We start from the raw sequence: 21,040 nt of genomic DNA on the forward strand, positions 1-21,040 counted from the left end.
CGGGGCAACTTTTTGGGCAATGTTGCCGAGCAATGTTGCTGGCAACAGGCAACTAGGTGAGACACAGGGCAACTTTTCAGGGCAACTAACAATGGGCAGCAACAGTTAGCAACGGCAGTTTACAGTTAGCTAAAAAAAAAATCGATGTCTTAATTTTTGCTGTGACCATTTAATCAAGCTGTCTGTTGTTTTTTAGAGCTTTGGTGAGGTAAATTCCTCCATATAGAATATTAAAATAACTTACCGGCGTAAAAACAGATGAGGAGTCTCTCCATCTCTTCACTCCACTGACACTGAGCGGCCGCCATATTTGTTTGAAATTTCTGATCCGAACCTCACCGGAGGTCACATGATTCGATACTCGCATTCTGATTGGCTTATCTTAAAAAGTTGCCAGAGATTATCAAAACCATTCAGAAAGAAACAATGTTGCCCAATCTCAATAGAAAAGAGTCAAAACGCAATTGCCCAGCAACATTGCTCGGCAACATTGCCCAAAAAGTTGCCCCGTGTATCATCACCATTACTTCGGGCAGATAGAGCTCGTTAGCCTGGGAGGGCTGTCTATCAAGGGAAAGGAACCCTGACTTCAAACCTCCGCTGCCTTGCAGCCATATCCACACTTGGGAAAAGGCTATGGAAGTAAATCCAGACACACAAAATCTGCAGTGGAGACCCGAAGGCGGTTGGTTGTCATTTTTTTTTTTTTAACTTCTTTCTGGGAAATCCTGCAGCCTAGCTGGCCCCAATCGTAATGCCTTGCATTCCACTGGACCTTGCCGGTGTGGATGAGAAGGGGTCTTTGATGACTGGGCAACATCAGACCTCCATGCACCCTGCCCAGGCCTGCGCCCTCGAGAGGTCACTCCGGTCTCCCAGTCGGTGAAAGCACAACACTGAAGACGGCAGTATGGGTTACAAGTCCATGCTCAATTGGCCTAAGAGCTGGACACCACAGGTTGTCCGACAGTGGGAGGGATGATCACATCCCATTGGTCAAATACCACTTGCCTCAAGCTGCGCAGCCCCCAGTCAGTAAGGAGTCAACCTGTCACAATCTGCCTGCTTCAGTGGGTGCCTGGAGCTTAGACCCTCTTGTTCAACAAGTGGATCATTAGACAATGCACCAGGCAAAAATAGAAAGAAAATAAAGACTCCAGCTCTTCGTATTGCAAGCTAGAATGTGTGCACAATGAGTACTGGAGTTTCAGATGACCGCTAGCAAATGGACGACACCCATAAGACTGCAGTGATCGACTGCGAGCTGTGCAGACTGCATATTCACATTGCAGCCCTGCAAGAGACCCAACTCCCAGACAAGAGATCACTCAGGAAGAAAAACTATACTTTCTTCTGGCAAGGAAAAAGTGCAGAAGAAGCCAGGGAACATGGTGTTGGTTTTGCCATTAGAAACACCTTGCTTTGTATGATTGAAACTCCAGTGGGTGGCACTGAGAGAATCCTCGGTGTTAACTTTGCTAGATTGAGGGCCAAGACAAAAGTGCACACAGTGCTCATCAGAGAAATGTTGTTTGCTGACGACACTGCCCTGACCTCACACACGGAAGAGGGCCTTCCAGTCCTGATCAACCAGTTTGCCCATGCCTGCAAGGAGTTTGGGCTAACTATCAGTATTAAGACCACCACTGTCATGGGCCAGGACATCCCTGCAGCACCATCAATCAGAAATGACAATGAAGTGCTTGAAGTCAATGATCACTTCACTTATTTGGGCTCCGTCATCACCAACAACCTGTCTCTTGACAGAGAAATCGACAAATGCACTGCGAATGCCACAGGAGTGTTGGCCAAACTGAGCAAGAGAGAGTATGGGATAACAACCAGCTAACCTTAAACATCAAACTCAAAGTTTACCAGGCATGCGTTCCAAGTACCCTGCTTTATAAGCAGTAAAGCCTGGACTACTTATGCCAGACAGGAGAACCACCTGGAAAGCTTCTACCTTCGTTGCTTATGACGGATCCTCGGCATTACATGGTGAGACAAACTTAACCAACACCGCCATGCTGCAGCAAGCCAGTTCCCAGAGCATGCATCATCATCTTTGCCAGCGCTGTCTACGTTGGCTGGGGCACATGTACCATATACAGGATGGCCGCATTCCAAAGGACATCATATATGGAGAGCTGGCCACAGGACACAACCCACTAGTGTGCTTCAAAGATGTTCGCAAGCGTGACATGAAACTTACAGGAATTGACCCAGACAACTGGGAACTACTTGCTGATGACCACAGATGCTGGCAACACACCACATATGAAGATCTCAAAAGGGATGAGGAAAAGCTTAACCAAAAGTCAGAGGAAAGAAGACAACGCAGGAAGCAGAGACAACAAAGACAGCAAACTCAGGTCCCCAATCTGCACTCCAAGTTCAGCTGCAACTTATGTGGGAAAACATGGTCACGCAAGGATTGGACTGCTGAGTCACTCCAGACACTGCTTTCAATAAGACTGACTACTACCATGGTGCTACCATGAGCTTGCAAGATAGGAGGAGGCCTGGTTTATTAGAAGATATATAGGTATATAGGTATATGGTGGCATGAGTGGACATAGATAGTACAGTCAGCTTGCACTGCTAGCGTAGTTATTAAGCATGGCAAACAACAAATTTTCGCACTTGATTAAAATATTAAAATTCATATTTAAATACATAAAGACAAATAAATTGTATATTGTAGTAAATTGTGTGCTGTAGTCTATGCATTTTGGATACTACCCTTTCTCACTGGAACTAAAACCACTGGACAGATGTTACATGCGCAAAAGCAAAGACAGTAGCACCCATTCCACGCCCACTAGAGACAAACCACAAGCCACAAAAGCAAACTGTCGCTTGCTAGGGCGAACGTAGGGTAAGGGAAGGGGATACATCATTGGGCTACGAGCCACACAGGAAGAGGTCACGCAGGAACCTACTGATACTGTAGGTTATGAATAGAGGTGGGGTGGTGAGGCAAGAGGTGGATTCTGGTAGCTGTACCTGTACTGTCTGTCTCAGAGGAAGACAGACCAAAAGAGCTACTGTAGCCATTCACTGGCCAATCGCTGGTGGAAGGCTCAGATTGATAAGCTGTTGGGGAGGAGCCTGTGTGGCCCAAAATAAATCACGCAAGAAAACAAGGGAGGAGGAAGAAACGGGACAAAAATGCAGTAAATAAAAACCGGTGGTGCTGAGCAAAATATTAAATAAGCACATTGCAACCTATTAATTTGTTCTTTTCCAAATATTTTATTATTAAAGTTTGCTAGATTGTTGCTATGATATTTTCCTTCTTTACAGTGTCTTCTCACCTCCACTCCTGTCTCTGAGCAGGTAGCGGTTCACATCCTGAATATTGGTGTTGATGGTGGGGCCACTGGGAACACTTCCTGGAGTCACATTGGGGTCAGTTTCAGGGTCAATATTCTGTAGTCCTTTCCAGGGCACTCCTGGGCAGAACTCTGACGTAGTTCAAATTGGTCATTACAAGACTGACTCAAATACTTGGAATGGCATAAGTTTTATTGCTTTTTAGTTAATTAGTCAACACAGGGCTGAGTAAGATCAAGTTCAACAGTTACCAACCTGGTGGCCAGCTGATGTTGGTCCCATTGGACATCTTATCATTGGCATTCTTGCTCTGGCCCCAGCTGTCTGGGGTCACCAGTGGACTGGCAGGAGAGTCACCACCCTGCATCAGATTATACGGGTTGTAGGAATCATCCAGAGTAGGTTTACCTGGAGCACCAAGGTTTGGACCTGCAGAGACAGCACCTGAGGAAAACAGAGAAAGTAAGAGACAGACACATACACTGTGTTAAATCTGTGCTCTACATAACATTTGGATATAGAAAACAAAATCAGATCTGTGACAGCTGTACCATGTTTGCTGAGCCCAGGCTCCATAGGCGAGGAGTTGCCAGAGAGGTTCTCTATGGAGTTGGGGTGCGTCCACTGCGACAGGCGCGACTGAGGCTGAGGAGAGTCCTTCATGGACAGACCTCCCACCTCCATGCAGTTTACATTCATGTTGGGGTTCAATCCAGCTAGATAAGCAAACATGCAGCAAAGAGCTAAACGTTTAATTCACATACACTAGCAACAAAATCGAATAACGATGTCCCTCTAAAATGAGTTAAACTATGACATATTGACAGTATTTCCATGATTATTTCCTTGTCTTCTGAACATGCTGCAGTGTTGTGTCCCTCGTTGTTTGAATAGATCCATTAAAAAAAAAACAACAAAAAACCCCAACCCTATTCAATTGCCATGAAGGAAAATGTTTAATGGCTTTTTGTACCTATTAAATGTAATATTACCAAAAAGAAAGTTTAAAGCAAAGAACGGAGGCAAGAGGGTGGGGCAAAGAGTAGTGATCAGTGATCGGTCTTGGGCGACAAAGTCTCTACGTTGACGACACTAAGGGCGTTCGGCCTTGGAGATTGAGGTCAAGGATCTTTTTTCTAACCTGGGCCTTATTTCCCCCATCTCTTTAGTCCAAATATTTACCAGGCACAAAAATGACTGAAATCAGTCCCGTATTGAGTTAGAACTCTAAGTGGCAACTGCAAAATGGCTATACAATGTAATACTATGGGGAAATCATCTGCGTCAAAGTCAGCCATTTGTTTTCATCTGTCAGTGCGTTTACATGCACATAGAGAAAATCGAATTTCTGCCGTAGCTCGACTGAAATCGAAGTTCTAAATGCCATGGAAACACCTTAGCTAGGCTGAAATCGAACCGAACTGGATTTCTTGTAATCGAGCTACGCGACCTAGATTATGCGATTGTAGCCGAGCTACTTAGTGCATGTAAACCCTATCAAGCTACGTAGTCGAGCTACTTACTTCAGCACTGCCCCTTCCGGAAGTGACGAGTGACGAGACCACAAGCGGGAAACACAACAGCCTCGGTCGGCATGACAACAGTAGTAGTAGCAAGCAACAGAAGAGGTCAGGAGGAACAAGGAGAACTTTGTTTATACTCTTGAATAGCTCTTCATGACGACAACCGGAAGTGTACCAACACGATGGGGCGTGTAGAGCCACCTGTGGCTCGGGTGCACAATGTACCTCACACAATAGCTCAATTTCCTTGTGGGCATGTAGGATTGGATTTCTCTGGCACCCCTGCTGGGACCCTTAGCTCAATTACTGACAGTAGCTCGATTTGGATGTGCATGTAAACGCACTGACTGACAGACTCAATGTTATTACAAGCGTCGGACAACATGAAAAGGATCCCCACAGAAATGTACCCGTATCCGTTTACCTCAGTAACTGGAAAGAAAGTGTAGAAAATGACTAGTTCTATACTCTCCTCTACGCTTCTTTCTCTTCTTCCGGTCTCTAACATAGCACTATGTTCAGTGCCTATAGTTGATTATCAGATCAGATTTTTTTTTTCTCTCCGTGCTTCCACAGAAGGTGGTCGCATTTTCTGCTCTCTCTCCTTTTTTTTTCCCTGCTTGTACTTCTGTGTCTTGTCTCGTCTGCTGTACTTTTTGAAGAGACTCTTCCTGCATTACTTTCTAAACTAAAAAACGCATGGAACTGATAAACTGGTCTCCTAACGAAATTGACACAGCTTTCTCGACGAGAAGTTTGGGTTCAGGGGAACCCGTCTGTCCTGCCGGAACGTTTGCGGCTGGTTACACGATGGACGCGTGGGAGCGGTGGCGGGTCGTGTGCCTGGCGATTCTTTCTGTGAAGGACATTGAAGATATCTACCTATTCGGAACCATGATTACAGGACTTTTGCTGATTGGATTAGGCATTGCCCTGGTATATCGAGGAAATCAGACAATGGTGACAGCTGTTAAAAGCCCCACAAAGCTGCCCGATATGATTGGAGTGGTGGGCAAAGCTGTTGGCACTCGGACTGTGGACATTCAGAACTTTAACCACAAAATGGTTGTTATCTTGGAGCAGCTTTCAGCTTTGCAAGGAATATGTTTTTTGGAGATCAATTTGAATAGAATGGACAGATATGGACGAGCGGTGTGGACGTGCAAAGACTGTGTCTGGAAAGACCAAACAATTCATATCTTATCGACTTTCGGCGCCCTGAGACAGCACCGGCCTTGGTTCAGGCCGTTGCTGAGGCAACATTTCCCCCTGAAGGTCACTGCCGGGAGACACTCTCGCATTCCTTCTCTAACTCTCCGCGGTCGCCATTTTTACCCCCAGTGTGACAAGCGGGTGCGTGACCAGCGCCTTCATGGCTGCAGGAGCGGACGGCTGCTTGCTTGCGCTGGATTACCTCCTCCCCTCCCCCCCACCCCTGATTCCCCCCCTCAAGTCCCGTGTTAAAAGTGTAATTGTGGTGTTGTGTGCTTATGTGCAAAGGTTTTTTAAATGTTCCCACACTGTACTCCTGACAGGAGCATAGTGGGGGGTGTTCTTTTTTTCCTTATCTCTCCTCATGCTGTGTTTCCTTTTTATCTTTATCCCTGTCTTCCTGTCCTGTCTACCCTATGTCAATTGTATGTTGTATATGTACGGACAGGTTGACGGCTAATTTCGCTGGTACATGTGACTAGTGACAAAGGGCATCATCATCATAAGATGGGGACTGTTTTCTGATGTTTACAAAAGAAGTCACGCAGAACTTGTGAAGTCCATTTCCAAAGTAATGCCCGAATATTTAGCCGATTACGACAATATGAATGAGTGTCTGACATGTAAAAGATTCCTTTTGTAAAGTGTTTCATGACGGTTATTGAGGTAAACAGACACCTCTGTAAAATTAAGGCGGATTTATAGCAGAGCTCCCCATGCACTAAGCTCCATACATAAGAGAATACGGTAATGCACGGACCTGACTTTTGATCGCTTTTGTGACTGTATGACATCCGTCTGTACGAAGGCCGTACGTGTACCACCACAGGGAACCCGAACGTAAGTGCAAGGCAACGTAGCTCAAACACTTGACCACCGGACAAAGAAACTTTTAATCTTTATTTACATAAAATAGATGGGCTTTTATCCAGTGCATTTTTTTTTACATTTACTTTATATAAAAACAAAAAGGGGGATTATTTACTAGCACACTTTATGGAAAATATTCACGACCGTTTCATATAAAACTAGTTAAAATAGTTTTTCATCCACTTGCTTATTGGACAGTTGTAATCAAACAACTGTTTGACATAAGTTTGAAATATCAAACCTGCAGCTCTAACCCTCAGAGCTCATACGTTGCATTCCGTCGGGGAGTACGTTTTTCACTCCCCTGAAGCTTTTTATCCTATTGTTTTTTTTCATAGCAGGCAACATATCTCTGCATTGCATGATTTTTTTTTTTTAAACCTGAAAAATTTTACTCTGCACCCTCGTGTAAACATTCATCTCATTATCTCTAGCCGCTTTATCCTGTTCTACACAGGGTCGCAGGCAAGCTGGAGTCTATCCCAGCTGACTACGGGCGAAAGGCGGGGTACACCCTGGACAAGTCGCCAGGTCATCACAGGGCTGACACAGACACACAACCATTCACACTCACATTCACACCTACGGTCAATTTAGAGTCACCAGTTAACCTAACCTGCATGGTCTTTGGACTGTGGGGGAAACCGGAACACCCGGAGGAAACCCACGCGGACACGGGGAGAACATGCAAACTCCGCACAGAAAGGCCCTCGCCGGCCACGGGGCTCGAACCCGGACCTTCTTGCTGTGAGGCGACAGCGCTAACCACTACACCACTGTGCCGCCCTCTCGTGTAAACAATTATCGTATAATTCAATAGCAATTATGAGCATCTTTCCTGAGTTCTGGATTATCTAAAACTATCGTGGATTGATATTAGCTCTTATGTCTGATAATATTTGATTGCAACTATACAATAATGAGGTCAAGTGAATGCGCTGGTTCACTGCTGTCCAACATAGTCATACCATAATAAATGTCATGGTGGTGTTTCATGGCATGCCGTGCCAAAGAAAAGAATAAATATGCATTTGCAACTGTGATGTGCATCTCATTATTGGCATCACCGTCACAGTACAATGCAGCAATTTACTGACGCAAAATACAGTACAGTACGCCACACAATTTAATGGTTCGTATACTATAATATTCTATTGAGGATGATTTTGTGCCTTTGCAAATATTTTGCTCATACGCTCATTGGGAGCTCCACTTTTAGGCAGTGCCTAAATATATACATTACTTTATAAGGCCCAGGTTAAAAAAAAAAAAAATCCCAAAATTTTCTTTACAAAGCAAATAGAGGTGAGAGACGAAGATAATACCACTCACACAGAGTATAAGAGGAGAAGGAGTTGGGAGAAGACTGCAGCTCTTTGGTCGGCAGGTCAGAAACAGAGAGGCCTGATGCCTGTTGGTGTGAAGGAAATGGATCCAGTGCTGATTTGCCTGTGCTGGGATGCAGGCTAGGATGAGAGGGCGGAGGCTGTTGCTTCACCAGCAAAACCTGGGCCAGCTGCCGCTGGTGCTGCTGGATCTGCTGCTGCATGTTATTGATTGTTCGTGCAACCTATCAAAACACACACAAACAGTAGACGAATAAATTAAATAAAAGTTGCAGCTATTCTGATGATCTGCAGAAGGTTTCAAGTTCCCTTCATATCATTCACAACCTGATGTTCCCTTTGCTGACATTCACACAAGATAGTGTCATGATTCAACCACTGAATAATTGCATCCATGGCTCCCAACATGGAATCTGTGGTCCTCAGGGGACCACGAGACTTAGCCAGAGGACCTGCGATTTTCTAATTTTGTTACTGTGGTGGAAACCACAAACCACCGTTCTCAAAGTTATTATGCCTATAAATGTCCACTGGAATCTTAACATTGTAAAAAGTCTGAGGACCCATGATGTATTAACCGTGTGTGTTGTCTTAAACAAGCAGTGTGTTGTTGCTTCTGAATGGAAAGCATGGACAGGTTTTTCTGAAAGGGAGTGACGAGCTTACTTGCTGTTCCTGTTGTCTGATAGGGCCAGAAACATTACGCTGTGCCTGCAACATCTGCTGTTGAATTTGTAAACGCTGGTATGCCTGCACAAATGCGGAACACCACACGTCAATTCACGCTTCCCATTTCATTTAAAAATACCTGCATCAAAATCAACACCAATGGAGGAACACTTTGGTTTGTCATCTATACTGACCAAAACTCTTCCTGATCGTGACGTGAAGATGTTAACACTCACCAGCTGCAGATGGTAGAGTTGGTTCAACAGGGTCATATGCTGAGGGTTTATTGGTGAGGTTAAAAGTGCAGGGTTGAGACCAATGTTTTTTGCTGCAAACTGTAAGAGCTGTGCTTGAACCTATGAGACAACAAAATACCTTAAACCAGGGGTTTTCAAAGTGTGGGAGAGTCAGCCCCCCCTCAGAGAGCAAATAAACAACAGCCCCCCTTACAATTTTTGTTGTTGCTATACTTAATGTTCCATTCGAATTAAAAAAAAAAAAGGCTGTTGTACACATTATTTTTTCCTTTTACACATTTTAAACATCTGTGCTTTAAAACATTTTTTACACATTTTAAACATCTGCTTTTTTAAAACATCTTTTTTGTTTACACATTTTAAACATCTGTGCTTTTTTAAAAATATCTTTTTTACACATTTTAAACATCTGTGCTTTTTTAAAGCATCTTTTTTTTTACACATTTTAAACATCTGGGCTTTTTAAAACATCTTTTTTTTTACACATTTTAAGCATCTGTGCTTTTTTAAAACCTCTTACACATTTTAAACATCTGTGCTTTTTTTAAAAATATCTTTTTTACACATTTTAAACATCTGTGCTTTTTTAAAGCATCTTTTTTTTTTTACACATTTTAAACATCTGGGCTTTTTAAAACATCTTTTTATACACATTTTAAGCATCTGTGCTTTTTTAAAACCTCTTACACATTTTAAACATCTGTGCTTTTTAAAACATCTTTTTTTACACATTTTAAACATCTGTGCTTTTTTAAATTTTTTATTTTTTTACACATTTTAAGCATCTGTGCCTTTTTAAAACCTCTAACACATTTTAAACGTGCTTTTTTAAAACTTTTTTTTTACACATTTTAAACATCTGTGCTTTTTTAAAACTTTTTTTTTTTTACACATTTTAAACATCTGTGCTTTTTTAAAACATCTTTTTTTTTTTGCACATTTTAAACATGTGCTTTTTTAAAACATCTTTTTTTACACATTTTAAGCATCTGTGCTTTTTTAAAACCTCTTACACATTTTAAACATCTGTGCTTTTTTAAAACATCTTTTTTTTTTTTTTTTTACACATTTTAAGCATCTGTGCCTTTTTAAAACCTCTAACACATTTTAAACATGTGCTTTTTTAAAACTTTTTTTTTTTTTACACATTTTAAACATCTGTGCTTTTTTTTTAAAAAACATCGTTTTACACATTTTAAACATCTCATAGCATCGTTAGCTAGCACCTCTTGGCAGACAACACACTGTGGCAGTGGAGCATCTTCAGATCCAGTCCATGAAAATCCAAACTTTAAATAATTGTGGTCATACTTCCTTCTTTTTTTGCTTGGCCCAAACTCTGTCTCCTCAATCACTGTAGCTTTAGGTACTAAAAATCGATCCATTATGTCTCTGGCAAAGGCTAGCTGAAGTTCACTAAATGTCCACAATAGTAACTTATTCTGGTTTATTTTTCCTCACGTTGCGCCCCCCCCCCCCAAAGAACTCAGGCGCCCCCTAGGGGAGGCGCGCCCCACACTTTGAAAAGCCCTGCCATAAACAAAACAATTCACTAGTTGTTGACAGAACACAAGCTGACTTGTCTGTTTAGACCGACATGCAAACGTGTGGATGTGTAAAACTCAGTGCATGTGTCGAGAGGCATAGCTAGGGGATGGGATTTCAAGTTTTCAACCAACCCCCAAAATTATTTCTCATTGACAATTCTGACTGTTTATTCTTGGGTCCTTACAGTACAGCAGATTAGACGTGTCAGATTAACAGTGTTTTGCCCAGTAATGTTCATAAAAGCTCTTTATGATTCCATAATTAATTGCCCAGATGTCAAATGAACACTTTTTTTTTTTTAAATTAAAAATTTTATTCACTACCAGGTGCTATTCAAATAACCAAAATCAGCCTAATGCAATTTTTCCTGTTTTTGTTTAAAAGACACTATCCAGTATTGAGATATCAAGGTGATGGCCTGTGGAGGTCCACAGTATTAGGAAGAATGAATGATGGATCTGGGTTTATAAGGCAAGATGTAATTTCTCCCTTATTACTAAGATGTTATTTTAAATCATGCTCACTGGAACGGTCATGAATGACACAATTAGTTGATGTTAGATTGTGCCTTAAATAATAGGACATTTTGAATACTACCCATAGCACCTACTGTCTGGCATTTACCCAAAAAGCTTCTCACACATCAAACAATGATGTTATTTAGTACTTTATCAACCCCCCTAAAATTGATTCCTGGCTACGCTGTATGCGTTTCACCTGAGGGGAGAGAAACTGAGGCACTTGAGCACGTAGACTAGGCTGGGAGGAGTTGAGAGGTGGCACTGCTGGCTGAGGAGGAGGCTGCTGCAGGGCCCGAGTTTGTGCTGTTCCACTACTGCCAAACATTCCGCTCTGCATCTACATACACCAAACAAAGAAAAACAATGTCTTTTAGAATGACTGAGGGAAACACGGTATGTCCAACATCATCCCATCTCCTCTCCCTCTAACCTGTCTGTTGTTCAAGTTTTGCATTGTGACCCCAAGACTCTGGCCAGGGATGGCAGCACTAGCCAACGGGAGCTTTAGGCTGGGAGAAGGCATAAACGGTGAAGTCTGGGCATCATCCACTAGTACTCCATCCTGCAGTGGAGAATGATCAAATAGTGTAAAACATGCCATATTTAACAAATATCGAAGATAAAAATGATTAAGCTACCTTGTCCAGGAAGGCAGGACGGTCGGAGGAGTCTTTGGAGATGATTGAAGGCCTGCAGCTCATTGGCTTGTTGACGAGGCCATTGCTGTAGTCAGAAATCCCCAACCCTCGCTTATCTAATTCAGTCTTCTTTTCCAACAGGGCACCTACGCCAGAAACATAGGCCGAGTTTTAAACACTAAACATGATTAAAATCACCCCACTGAAGCGAATCCGTCAAGATGCGACACGTACTCATAGCCTGGTCCAGGTTCATATTGTTGCTCTTCAAAGCCTCTTCTGCAGGGTCTCTCTGTATACGCATATTGAGGAAAATGCATCAGGATGCAAACGTCGTGGAATTTTGCAAGCAAGTCGTGCATTAAAAGTCTACACCGTCTTTGCTGATTATTGTATATTAATTAGGCATTACACCAGTACTTCTAAAAACCTGTTTAATGAGGCATGTCGAACACTTACAGGGAAACCCATATCTGTCAACTGCTTAATCAGACGGGTCATAATCCAGGCATCGTCTTGTTTGTTAGGAACCTTCGCCTGTAAGGCCAGAAAAGATCAATGTTTGCGGTCTTCACCCATATTATTTCTTATAAGCATTTACTTTGGACACCAATTCAACTTAACGTATGAAAGAAGAATGTGAGCATGTAAACTATCGTTATTTGTGTGTTTACTGACCTTCTGAGCACCTTTCTTGGGCTGGTTGCCCCATGAACTGCAGGATGAGCTGCTCTCCTGAGAGGCTGTGCTGTTCCACATGTCACCCTCATCCTGCTCCCACTGGCCTGTCGACAGGCCCATGTCTTCTCCACCTCCCCAGCCATCTTGCATAGATTTAGAGGCTGTAAAAATAGACGACACACATCTACAACTTAAATTCCTGCAAATAACCTCCCCCCCCCCCCCCAAGGACGCGTTATCCTAATGGGCTTCATGGGCAGCTGCCCAGGGCCTCGGCCACTAGGGGGCCTCGGAGGTAGCGAGATCGGAAAATATGAAACGATATTTTCAGAAGTTTTGATCATATTGATAACATTTTTGATGCATTTCGCCACCCGTAAGGAAGCCCACCTTGTCCCGTCGCATAAATCACCCGTCATTGTCAATATGATCACTGTCCACCATGTCTTCACACGCTACGCCAGCTTGAGTTCAATGATTTACCGTATTTTCTGGACTATAAGCCGCTACTTTTTTCCTAGGTTTTGAACCATGCGGCTTATACAAAGGTGCGGCTATTCTGTGGATTTTTCTTCCACCGCTAGGGGCGCTCTAACCGGAAGTAGAATCAAAAATAAGATAGACGAAAAATCAATGCAAAGAAGAATTAGCGGATCTTTAGCAGATAGAACACGCACGACAAATTACTAACTGGTAATTATTTTCAAATCCAGCGAAGATGATTAAAGTGACTTGTGGTTTCAAACACAGGAGAAATGAAGGTAAATAAATACCGGTTATTTTCTCTTGGTTCTGTTCCGTTTTAATCAGCAAAGTTGCTGCCGTGTTAAAAGGCACTGTTCGGAAAAAATCTGTTCAGGTACATACATGTACGTTTACAGTACAAAATCGTTCTGTACGTGCAGTAAATATCTAATTTTTCAACATGGATATCTGCGGCTTATAGCCCGGTGCGGCTTGTATATCTTTTTTTTTTAAATAGAGCGGATGCGGCTTATATACAGGTGCGCTCTATAGTCCAGAAAATACGGTAATTAATGACTTCGCTTTCCTGAAAAGTAGGAAAGTGCCCTTGTAAGTTGACCCATGGCTGTCAAACTGAATGCGCAAAGCTGTGTGCCACTGCTGTTTGGGACATTACGTGTGTGAAAGGATGAAATGTTTCACATAGCCTAACATTTTGAGATTTATTTCTGAGAAGGAAGATATTTTTCTTTGTTATCGCTCTTTGTTTTCACAAGTTAAAAGTCGCCTGGATTCCAAAATGAAAACGAACGGTTATATACCAAATGAATGTTCTTGTTCTGAATACTAAAGAAACTGTTGTAGGCCGAGGTTATGTTCTTGACATGTTGTTCATTGACTCACTCATTCAAAGGCTTCTTGAGGCTAAACTTGAGTTAACCAGACTTGTTGACCGTGATGTCTGATGGATTTTTTTCACCACGCAATTGCCTATTTCACCATTGCTTTTTCTCAATTAAATAGGTGTTGATGGATATAAAGTTTTATCGTTCAATAGTATTTCTAATTGTGCCACTGTCATTATTTAAGTTTCTGTGTCTAGTTAGACAGACACGTCTGAGGGGGTGAATTTGCTGAGCGCATTTGACAACAGGCGGGGGTGGGGCCTCGGGGGGGGGTGTCTGCCCAGGGCCTCGGCAAGGGTTAACGCGGCCCTGTGCCCCCCCCCCAAACAGTTCACCATGAATAACTGGAATTCAACCAAATACATAAGATCATGTATTTCATTCACTCAACAGCAGAGGTCAGTATAGCTCAAATACTCTACATGGCACAGTGGGCAGAAACCTTAGTGTTTAGAATGAATTCGATATGAACTTCTTAACCATCTGCTGTTAAATTAATCTGCGTTTGGTCAGAATGTGTTTCAATGTTCAGCACGGCTGTGACAGCTGATTGCAAATCGCAGGCTCGTATTCATACATTTGTTCTAATATGCTATTATAGCAACGACTTGCACAGGATCCAACTAAACTTTCTTTAAAATCAAACAAAACCCCAAAAAAATAAACTTCTTTATACCGACAGATTAAAGGGGTGTTCACACGGCACATATTTGCATTGATGCTGCACCGATGTATTTTGTTGCGATATATCTTACACCGGTGTAAATTTTGTGGAGCGTTCACACGTCACAAACCTGCTTACTAGAGAGAAGCGTGTTAGCACCGGTGCAGCCCCACTTGAGTTCACACGGAAGTTTTTGCGACCGTGCTATACGATAGTAATAATGCGGAAATGAAATATGCGCATGCGTGAAAATGTACTTCCTTTTCCCGGTTGTCATGGCATCACCAAGCGCCGGGAAAACAATGTGGATGAAGACACCAGTGTTGCCAGATACTGCTGTTTTCCAGCCCAAAATATGTTCAAATCCGCCAAAATGCACTTAAAACTGCCCAATCTGGCAACACTGGAAGACACGCAGTTCTGTTGTTGTTGATATTCGCCATTTTGGAAGCGCAAAATACCAGGATGCAAATTATGCAATGCTCGTATGTAATCAACTCTCCTCACGCGTAGCGAGTCTACCCCTGTAGCGTTCAGACGTCCTATTTTATATCGGTGCTGCCCCGCAAACTAGCATTTACTCCGGAGTAAATTTCTTAAACCACCTCCCGAGCAGGGTTAGATTTGCACCGGTTTAAGCAGCTTTCAGGGGCTACACCGGTATAACTTTGTACCGTGTGAACGCTCTACCGGGGCAGCCCCGGTGCTCCACCGGAGTAAAAGTTGCCGTGTGAATACCCCTAATATCCATACAAAACATGCCAGAGTGTTCACTTGTTCATATTTGTATCTGTATACTGCGTACAGATCGCTTTTCTTTTAAAATAAAAAGCGATCAAATACCGCGCTCTGACATCAGATTGTGATGTTGCGTACTTGCCACATGACTCGACAAACATATCAGCATTTCAAATAGGTTATATTTAATTTTTCATTTCTTCATAATTTCATTCTTCTAATTCGGCCTCATTTTCTATTAAATTTGCTTCAGAAATGAAAGGGTTAATGTCCTGAAAACATTAAAATAGAGTTATCCAATTTTATTTGTTGTCTCTAGGCTGAGAAGAGTTTAGAGCTGGCTCACTCATTGGTTTGGACTTCATTGCCAGGAACAGAAGGCCACGGCAGGGTATATTTATGTAGGAAGTGACAGATGAATTAACTCATCAGATTTTAATTTATAGTGGGAGGGACCAAAGAGTTATCACCCGACACTAGCTTATCCACGAGTCGGCATAGCAGTGAAGTAACCTTCCAGCCGGTGTAGCGTTCGTCAGTAGTGTTAGTGAATGCTAATAAAACGGTCAAGCCAGTGCTATCGAGAGCAAATAGCACAGGCTAACGTCGAGAAGCGAATATGTCTGTCTCCTGACTTTTCTTCCACGCAGCTCGCCACAGTATTTTTCACTCAGACTTAAAGTATTCTTCACTTCCCTGTATAATTTACTTAGTTACTTTTAAAATCAACATCGACAGCTACACACAACAGAGTGACCTGGCAGCCTGCTGCTAATCCCCTGCAAAATCCTTTACCCTGTTGCGTTTTTGGTGTGTCTGGCTAAGTTTTGGCTGAGCTCAAGTCCCAGCTCTAATAGTAATGGTTCGCCACTGAGATATATACATCTTCTACATTGTTGTGAACAACCCTAAAGCTGGGCATACACTGTGCGATTTTTGGCCCGATTTTGACACGATTTTCACTCGTGCTACTATTTTGGAGATCAGGCCGAGTTTTGGCTCAATCGTGCGTCTCGGATCGTGTAGTATATAGACCCCTTTCACTGACGTCACCCGAAACCGGAAGTAAACAAACCCTGCGCCATATTGGAAGACCAACAAACTCGTGATTAGGGGGAAATAACGGCAGCGCGCGGTATTTGAACCCACAAGGCACTTGGATCATCAAAAACCTACAATGGTAAACTTTTGTGCTGTGTTAGGGTGTTCCAACAAAGCTGATGGGAAAGGTGAAAAGAAGTCTTTCTACAGAATACCAGCTGTGATTGAGACACAAGGGGAGCAAACCAAGGAGCTTTCTGCCAGGAGACAGCGAGAGGATTTAGCTGCTTTATGCAGAACGGATCTGAATACTTCTCGTCTACAGCAGTACAGAATATGTTCAGACCATTTTGTTACTGGTAAGTCACTAGGCTAGAGTGTTGAACATTTTTTTAAAATGTTTACTGAATAAAAACATCCTTAATTTTATCACATTTATGTTATGTATTTCATTTCTTTCTTTTGTTTTAATTTTCCTCCCTCCAGCCCTCTTTGGATTTTAAATATAGTTTTTCCCCATGTCCAAATAATTCAAATATATATAAATAAAAAGAGATGAGTAGTAAATTAAAAATAAATTATGAAATAAAAAAAATCCATAACAGCATGAATACAGATTGCAATGGTGGTCAAGTGCTATAATTTATTTTAACATGATAGTGGAGAATTTCATTTAATCTGCACTGATTATTATATGAAATATAAATGAACAAATTCTGAACAGGTCTTTCATAGAATGGAACAACTGTTAATGTAGTAAAGAAAACACTGTTAACATGTTAATAAAGAAAATTTGCTGCTACATTTCAGGTGTAGGTTGTTTTATGCATGTATGTATGTATGTATGTATGTATGTATGTATGTATTTGCATAGATGTGTACTTGGTCTTCCAATATGGCGCCCTAACAAAATCTCGCGGTGTGGTGACGTCACGCGAAAGCCCTCTATACATGGGGCAGCGCTCGAAACTAACGGTGTCCCGACGTCCCGGGGACCATAAAAAATGTCATCGGGACACAAAATTATCATATCTGGGACAATCCCGGGACAATGGAAAAAAATAGATCTAGAAAAAAAAGTTCTACATTAATATTATTTACAAAGCCGTAAACCATACGTAGACATTCACCTAATTTGTCAATTTTAATTTTAAAACGTTAACAGCGAAAAATACATTAGTAGCTACACTTTCGATGCACCTGCATCCGTAGGCTACAGAGCAGCGCATTCTGTTCTAGAATCTTCGGCCAGAGTCCGCATTATATGGACTTGGAATGGAATTGCTAGCGCACACGCTGCGCCAACTCTTGCCAGAACAAAAATGCTGAAGTGGTTGAAGCGGACCGACCGCGGGGAAGAAACTGAAAGCCCAGACATAACGTCTCCGGGACCTTCAGGATCCAAAGTGTCATCGCCTGGTCTGCAGGCAACGCTAGCAACTGAATGAACTTAATGAACACTGTTAGACACGTTATAAAATACAACAGGAATGATGTGGATGATATTGACGGAAGATACCGTTCAACAGAATAAGTGAGTTTTCTTGGTGTCTTTCTAGTTCAGAAAGTTTAGTCAGTCAGCAGCACAACTAGGCTCGGACCTGGCACTATGCTGATGTTGCTAACATTTGCACCCACGTTTCGGCAGCGAAAGTTCATAAAAATGGATAACGGAAAGTTCATAAAAATGGATAACGGTAATGGTGAAAATTATAAGTTGGCCTTATAAGTGCCAACAGATATTCAAGGTATAAGTAGATGAAATGAACATAAAAGGGGTCTTATTTTCAACTAAAGTGTACTGCAGATGTAGGGAGTTGAAACATTTTCTGAATGAGCTAGTTGGCCCCTTTAAATAAACGGGTATCTATTCATACAGCGAGCTCGCCAAAGTTTAATAAACTGAAAATGCAATAACTGTAATTTTGAAGTAGATGATGTATAGGACATGTGTCGCTTGTGTCTTGTGACTTATTGTAAAAATGATATAAAGGGTTCAAAATCGCATAGTTACAAATATAATAGTAACTTCATATGATAATATTAACCACTGGTTATTTCAGAGAGGAAAAAAATGGGGACACTATTGCTTCCATTCGGGACAATACAACACAGAATTCGGGACCACTGGGGGACACAAAGAAAAAAAAGTTAATTTCGAGCCCTGACATGGGGTAATGACAAGCGATTAACACCTCACGAGCTCCTCCCGATCGATCGGATGAAAATCAAACCTGTTTGAAATCCTGAGCATCGGATCCGAGCATCGCATCCGAGCATCGGATCGTATAGTGTGAGAACAAGAATCGCGAGCTGCGTGCTGTTTACCCCTGTGATTCACTCGTACAGTGTGAGCAGCAGCTGAATACTGCGACTGAAAAAAATCGCACAGTGTATGCCCAGCTTAAAGATGCTCGAGTGTCGAGCATTTGGCTGTAAAAATAAGCCCGATTGTATTTTTGTGACATTGCTTTTGTTTTTTATTCACAGAGAAAAGCAATGTTTTTAGATGGCAAGAATCATGTTGCTATGACAACAGGATTGTTTACGAGCATCGTTGTCAGTACTGCGTATTGCATTATCTACCCAAGTGAGATTTCATCCTGAAGACTGTTGACCTGTGACCCATGGTTACAGAAAATTTGATTAGATTTTTAGAATTAGAAGCCTTTGTTACATGTACATTACAGCACAGTGAAATTCTCTTTTCCATCCAAAGCAGTGAACACAAACTCCGAGAGAGCTGTACTCCAATGCCCAGAGATGATTTTTTTTTTTTTTAAGAATTAGAAGCCTTTACTTGACAGGTCTGTATTACGAAGGCAAACGGCATACTAGCGATCCCATGATGTCACAAGCAGATATCTGGTTTCGGTGCAAATGGTTGCGTCCAGGTAAGCCTTTTTTTAATAAAGTAATAACTATTTAAATGGATAAATTTCTGTTTACTTTGAATTTAAATGTACGGTGGGAGGGTAGGCAGGCATCAGGGCACTTGTAATCAGCAGACAGCGTTTATTTTTGGGTTTCATTTTCGTTTAACAGTCAGAAGAAAAGTTTCACAACACGACAAAGGACAGAAGACTGCTTTGTGGTTTCCTGGTAAAAAGACATGTTTTTCTGTCTTATTGTCTTCAAGAGAACGTGATCGTTTATAGCAGTTCCAATGTGATAACAGAAACGGACATCTTTTAGGTTCCACGACATTAACTAGAAAGCATTAAATAATATGATAATTCAGGAATTATAATGGTTAGCACTTTGTAATAGCACAAGAGGAATAACACACTCACTCAGAACAGGAGGCCTTGCTCTGATCTCTTCCTTACATAAGATTTTTTAGTTTTATACCACAGTGTGGTTGAATTCTTGAATCTTCTTGGTCAGAAGGTGTGCATTACTTTTGTACAACACCACAACGGGAACAATAATTCTGGTTGTAACATGAATGATAACTTGGCAGCATCACAGCCCCCAGCAAGCACAATTTTCGAGTTGTGTGTTACTCCTTACGTATCCTGCATGCTAGGTAACCATATACTGCTCTGATTAATGTAATTTTCAGGTGCATCGTTACTAGCTACATGATACTTGGGATGTACAGTAGATATGCTGGTGAAAACCAACCTGGCTTGCAGGGGGCAGATCCTGGTGGGCCTCCAGATCGGCTATAGCCTTCAGGGCCACTGTCACCCCAGCCCCCCGGGGGTTTGCCCCAGGCTGATGTGCCATTGTCCACACTTGCTGGAGGGGGCACTGGCTCTCCCCATGAGGGTTCAGGTTTGGAGTGGACATTAGGCATTTCTCCCCATCCTATACAGAGGCATAAGTAACTTCAGGAACACTACAATTATCATATATTCCATATAAAGCATTTCTTATGAAGATCATATATTCCATATAAAGCATTTCTTATGGAGATGGTTGCAGTGTTGCAACCATGACGCTTGAACCACTGTGTGCTACCCGCAGAAGAACATCTCAAAGTGGATTATGTTACACCCTTCTCAACAGCGTGAATTAATTTAACAACTGAAGAAAGTTATCAAATTTATTGTATGAGCTGGATCCCAAACCATACTCTACGAACGATGTAGTATTACTACATAGAATTGACAAGTGCTATACTGACATCATTTCGTATGGCACTCTTGGTGTTAAATTGTTTGAATCTTCTGACAAAAATTACCTTTTGAGATGCGCAGAATTTCAGAGCTACAGGTCATAATACTGGGCATGCTACTTGTGGTGAGAAGACAGCATATTGTGGATTTCTAAAATGGAGCCACTTTCTTATGGCCCTTTTCCACTACCCTTTTTCAGCTCACTTCAGCCCGACACGGCTCGCGTTTCGACTACCAAAAAACAGCACGACTCAGCTCGCTTCAGCCCTGCTTAGCCCCTAAAACTCGCACCGTTTTGGAGTAGGGCTGAAGCGAGCCAAACCGTGCCGAGTGAGGCTAGGGGCGTGAGCAGACACTCCCCTGTGCACTGATTGGTGAGGAGGAGTGTCCTCACATGCCCACACACGCCCCGCGAGCACGCTGGGATCTGTAAACACCGCAAACCCGGAAGAAGGAGAATTACGAGAATTATGAAGCCTTATGCGCCTCGCCTCATCTATAC

General features: G+C 42.3%; 1 protein-coding gene across 4 annotated transcripts in view; it reads right to left on the reverse strand.

Annotated features, from left to right (window-relative positions):
- Positions 1-21,040, reverse strand: part of tnrc6c1 (trinucleotide repeat containing adaptor 6C1) — a 212,556-nt gene that overhangs the window by 14,156 nt on the left and 177,360 nt on the right. For 2 of the 4 annotated variants that reach the window (XM_060901341.1, XM_060901344.1), the window contains 13 exons: positions 20,042-20,227; positions 12,599-12,762; positions 12,380-12,457; positions 12,155-12,212; positions 11,921-12,066; positions 11,713-11,844; positions 11,479-11,619; positions 9,193-9,312; positions 8,954-9,037; positions 8,274-8,511; positions 3,888-4,052; positions 3,592-3,780; positions 3,318-3,467 (listed from right to left, as the gene is read on the reverse strand). In XM_060901341.1, the coding sequence (XP_060757324.1) occupies positions 3,318-3,467; positions 3,592-3,780; positions 3,888-4,052; positions 8,274-8,511; positions 8,954-9,037; positions 9,193-9,312; positions 11,479-11,619; positions 11,713-11,844; positions 11,921-12,066; positions 12,155-12,212; positions 12,380-12,457; positions 12,599-12,762; positions 20,042-20,227 (1,851 nt within the window). The remainder of the gene's footprint in view (positions 1-3,317; positions 3,468-3,591; positions 3,781-3,887; positions 4,053-8,273; positions 8,512-8,953; positions 9,038-9,192; positions 9,313-11,478; positions 11,620-11,712; positions 11,845-11,920; positions 12,067-12,154; positions 12,213-12,379; positions 12,458-12,598; positions 12,763-20,041; positions 20,228-21,040) is intronic. The other 2 variants (XM_060901342.1, XM_060901343.1) reach the window with 2 other exon arrangements.

This window comes from Neoarius graeffei, chromosome 20 (assembly GCF_027579695.1).
Source record: "Neoarius graeffei isolate fNeoGra1 chromosome 20, fNeoGra1.pri, whole genome shotgun sequence".
Taxonomy (NCBI): domain Eukaryota; kingdom Metazoa; phylum Chordata; class Actinopteri; order Siluriformes; family Ariidae; genus Neoarius; species Neoarius graeffei.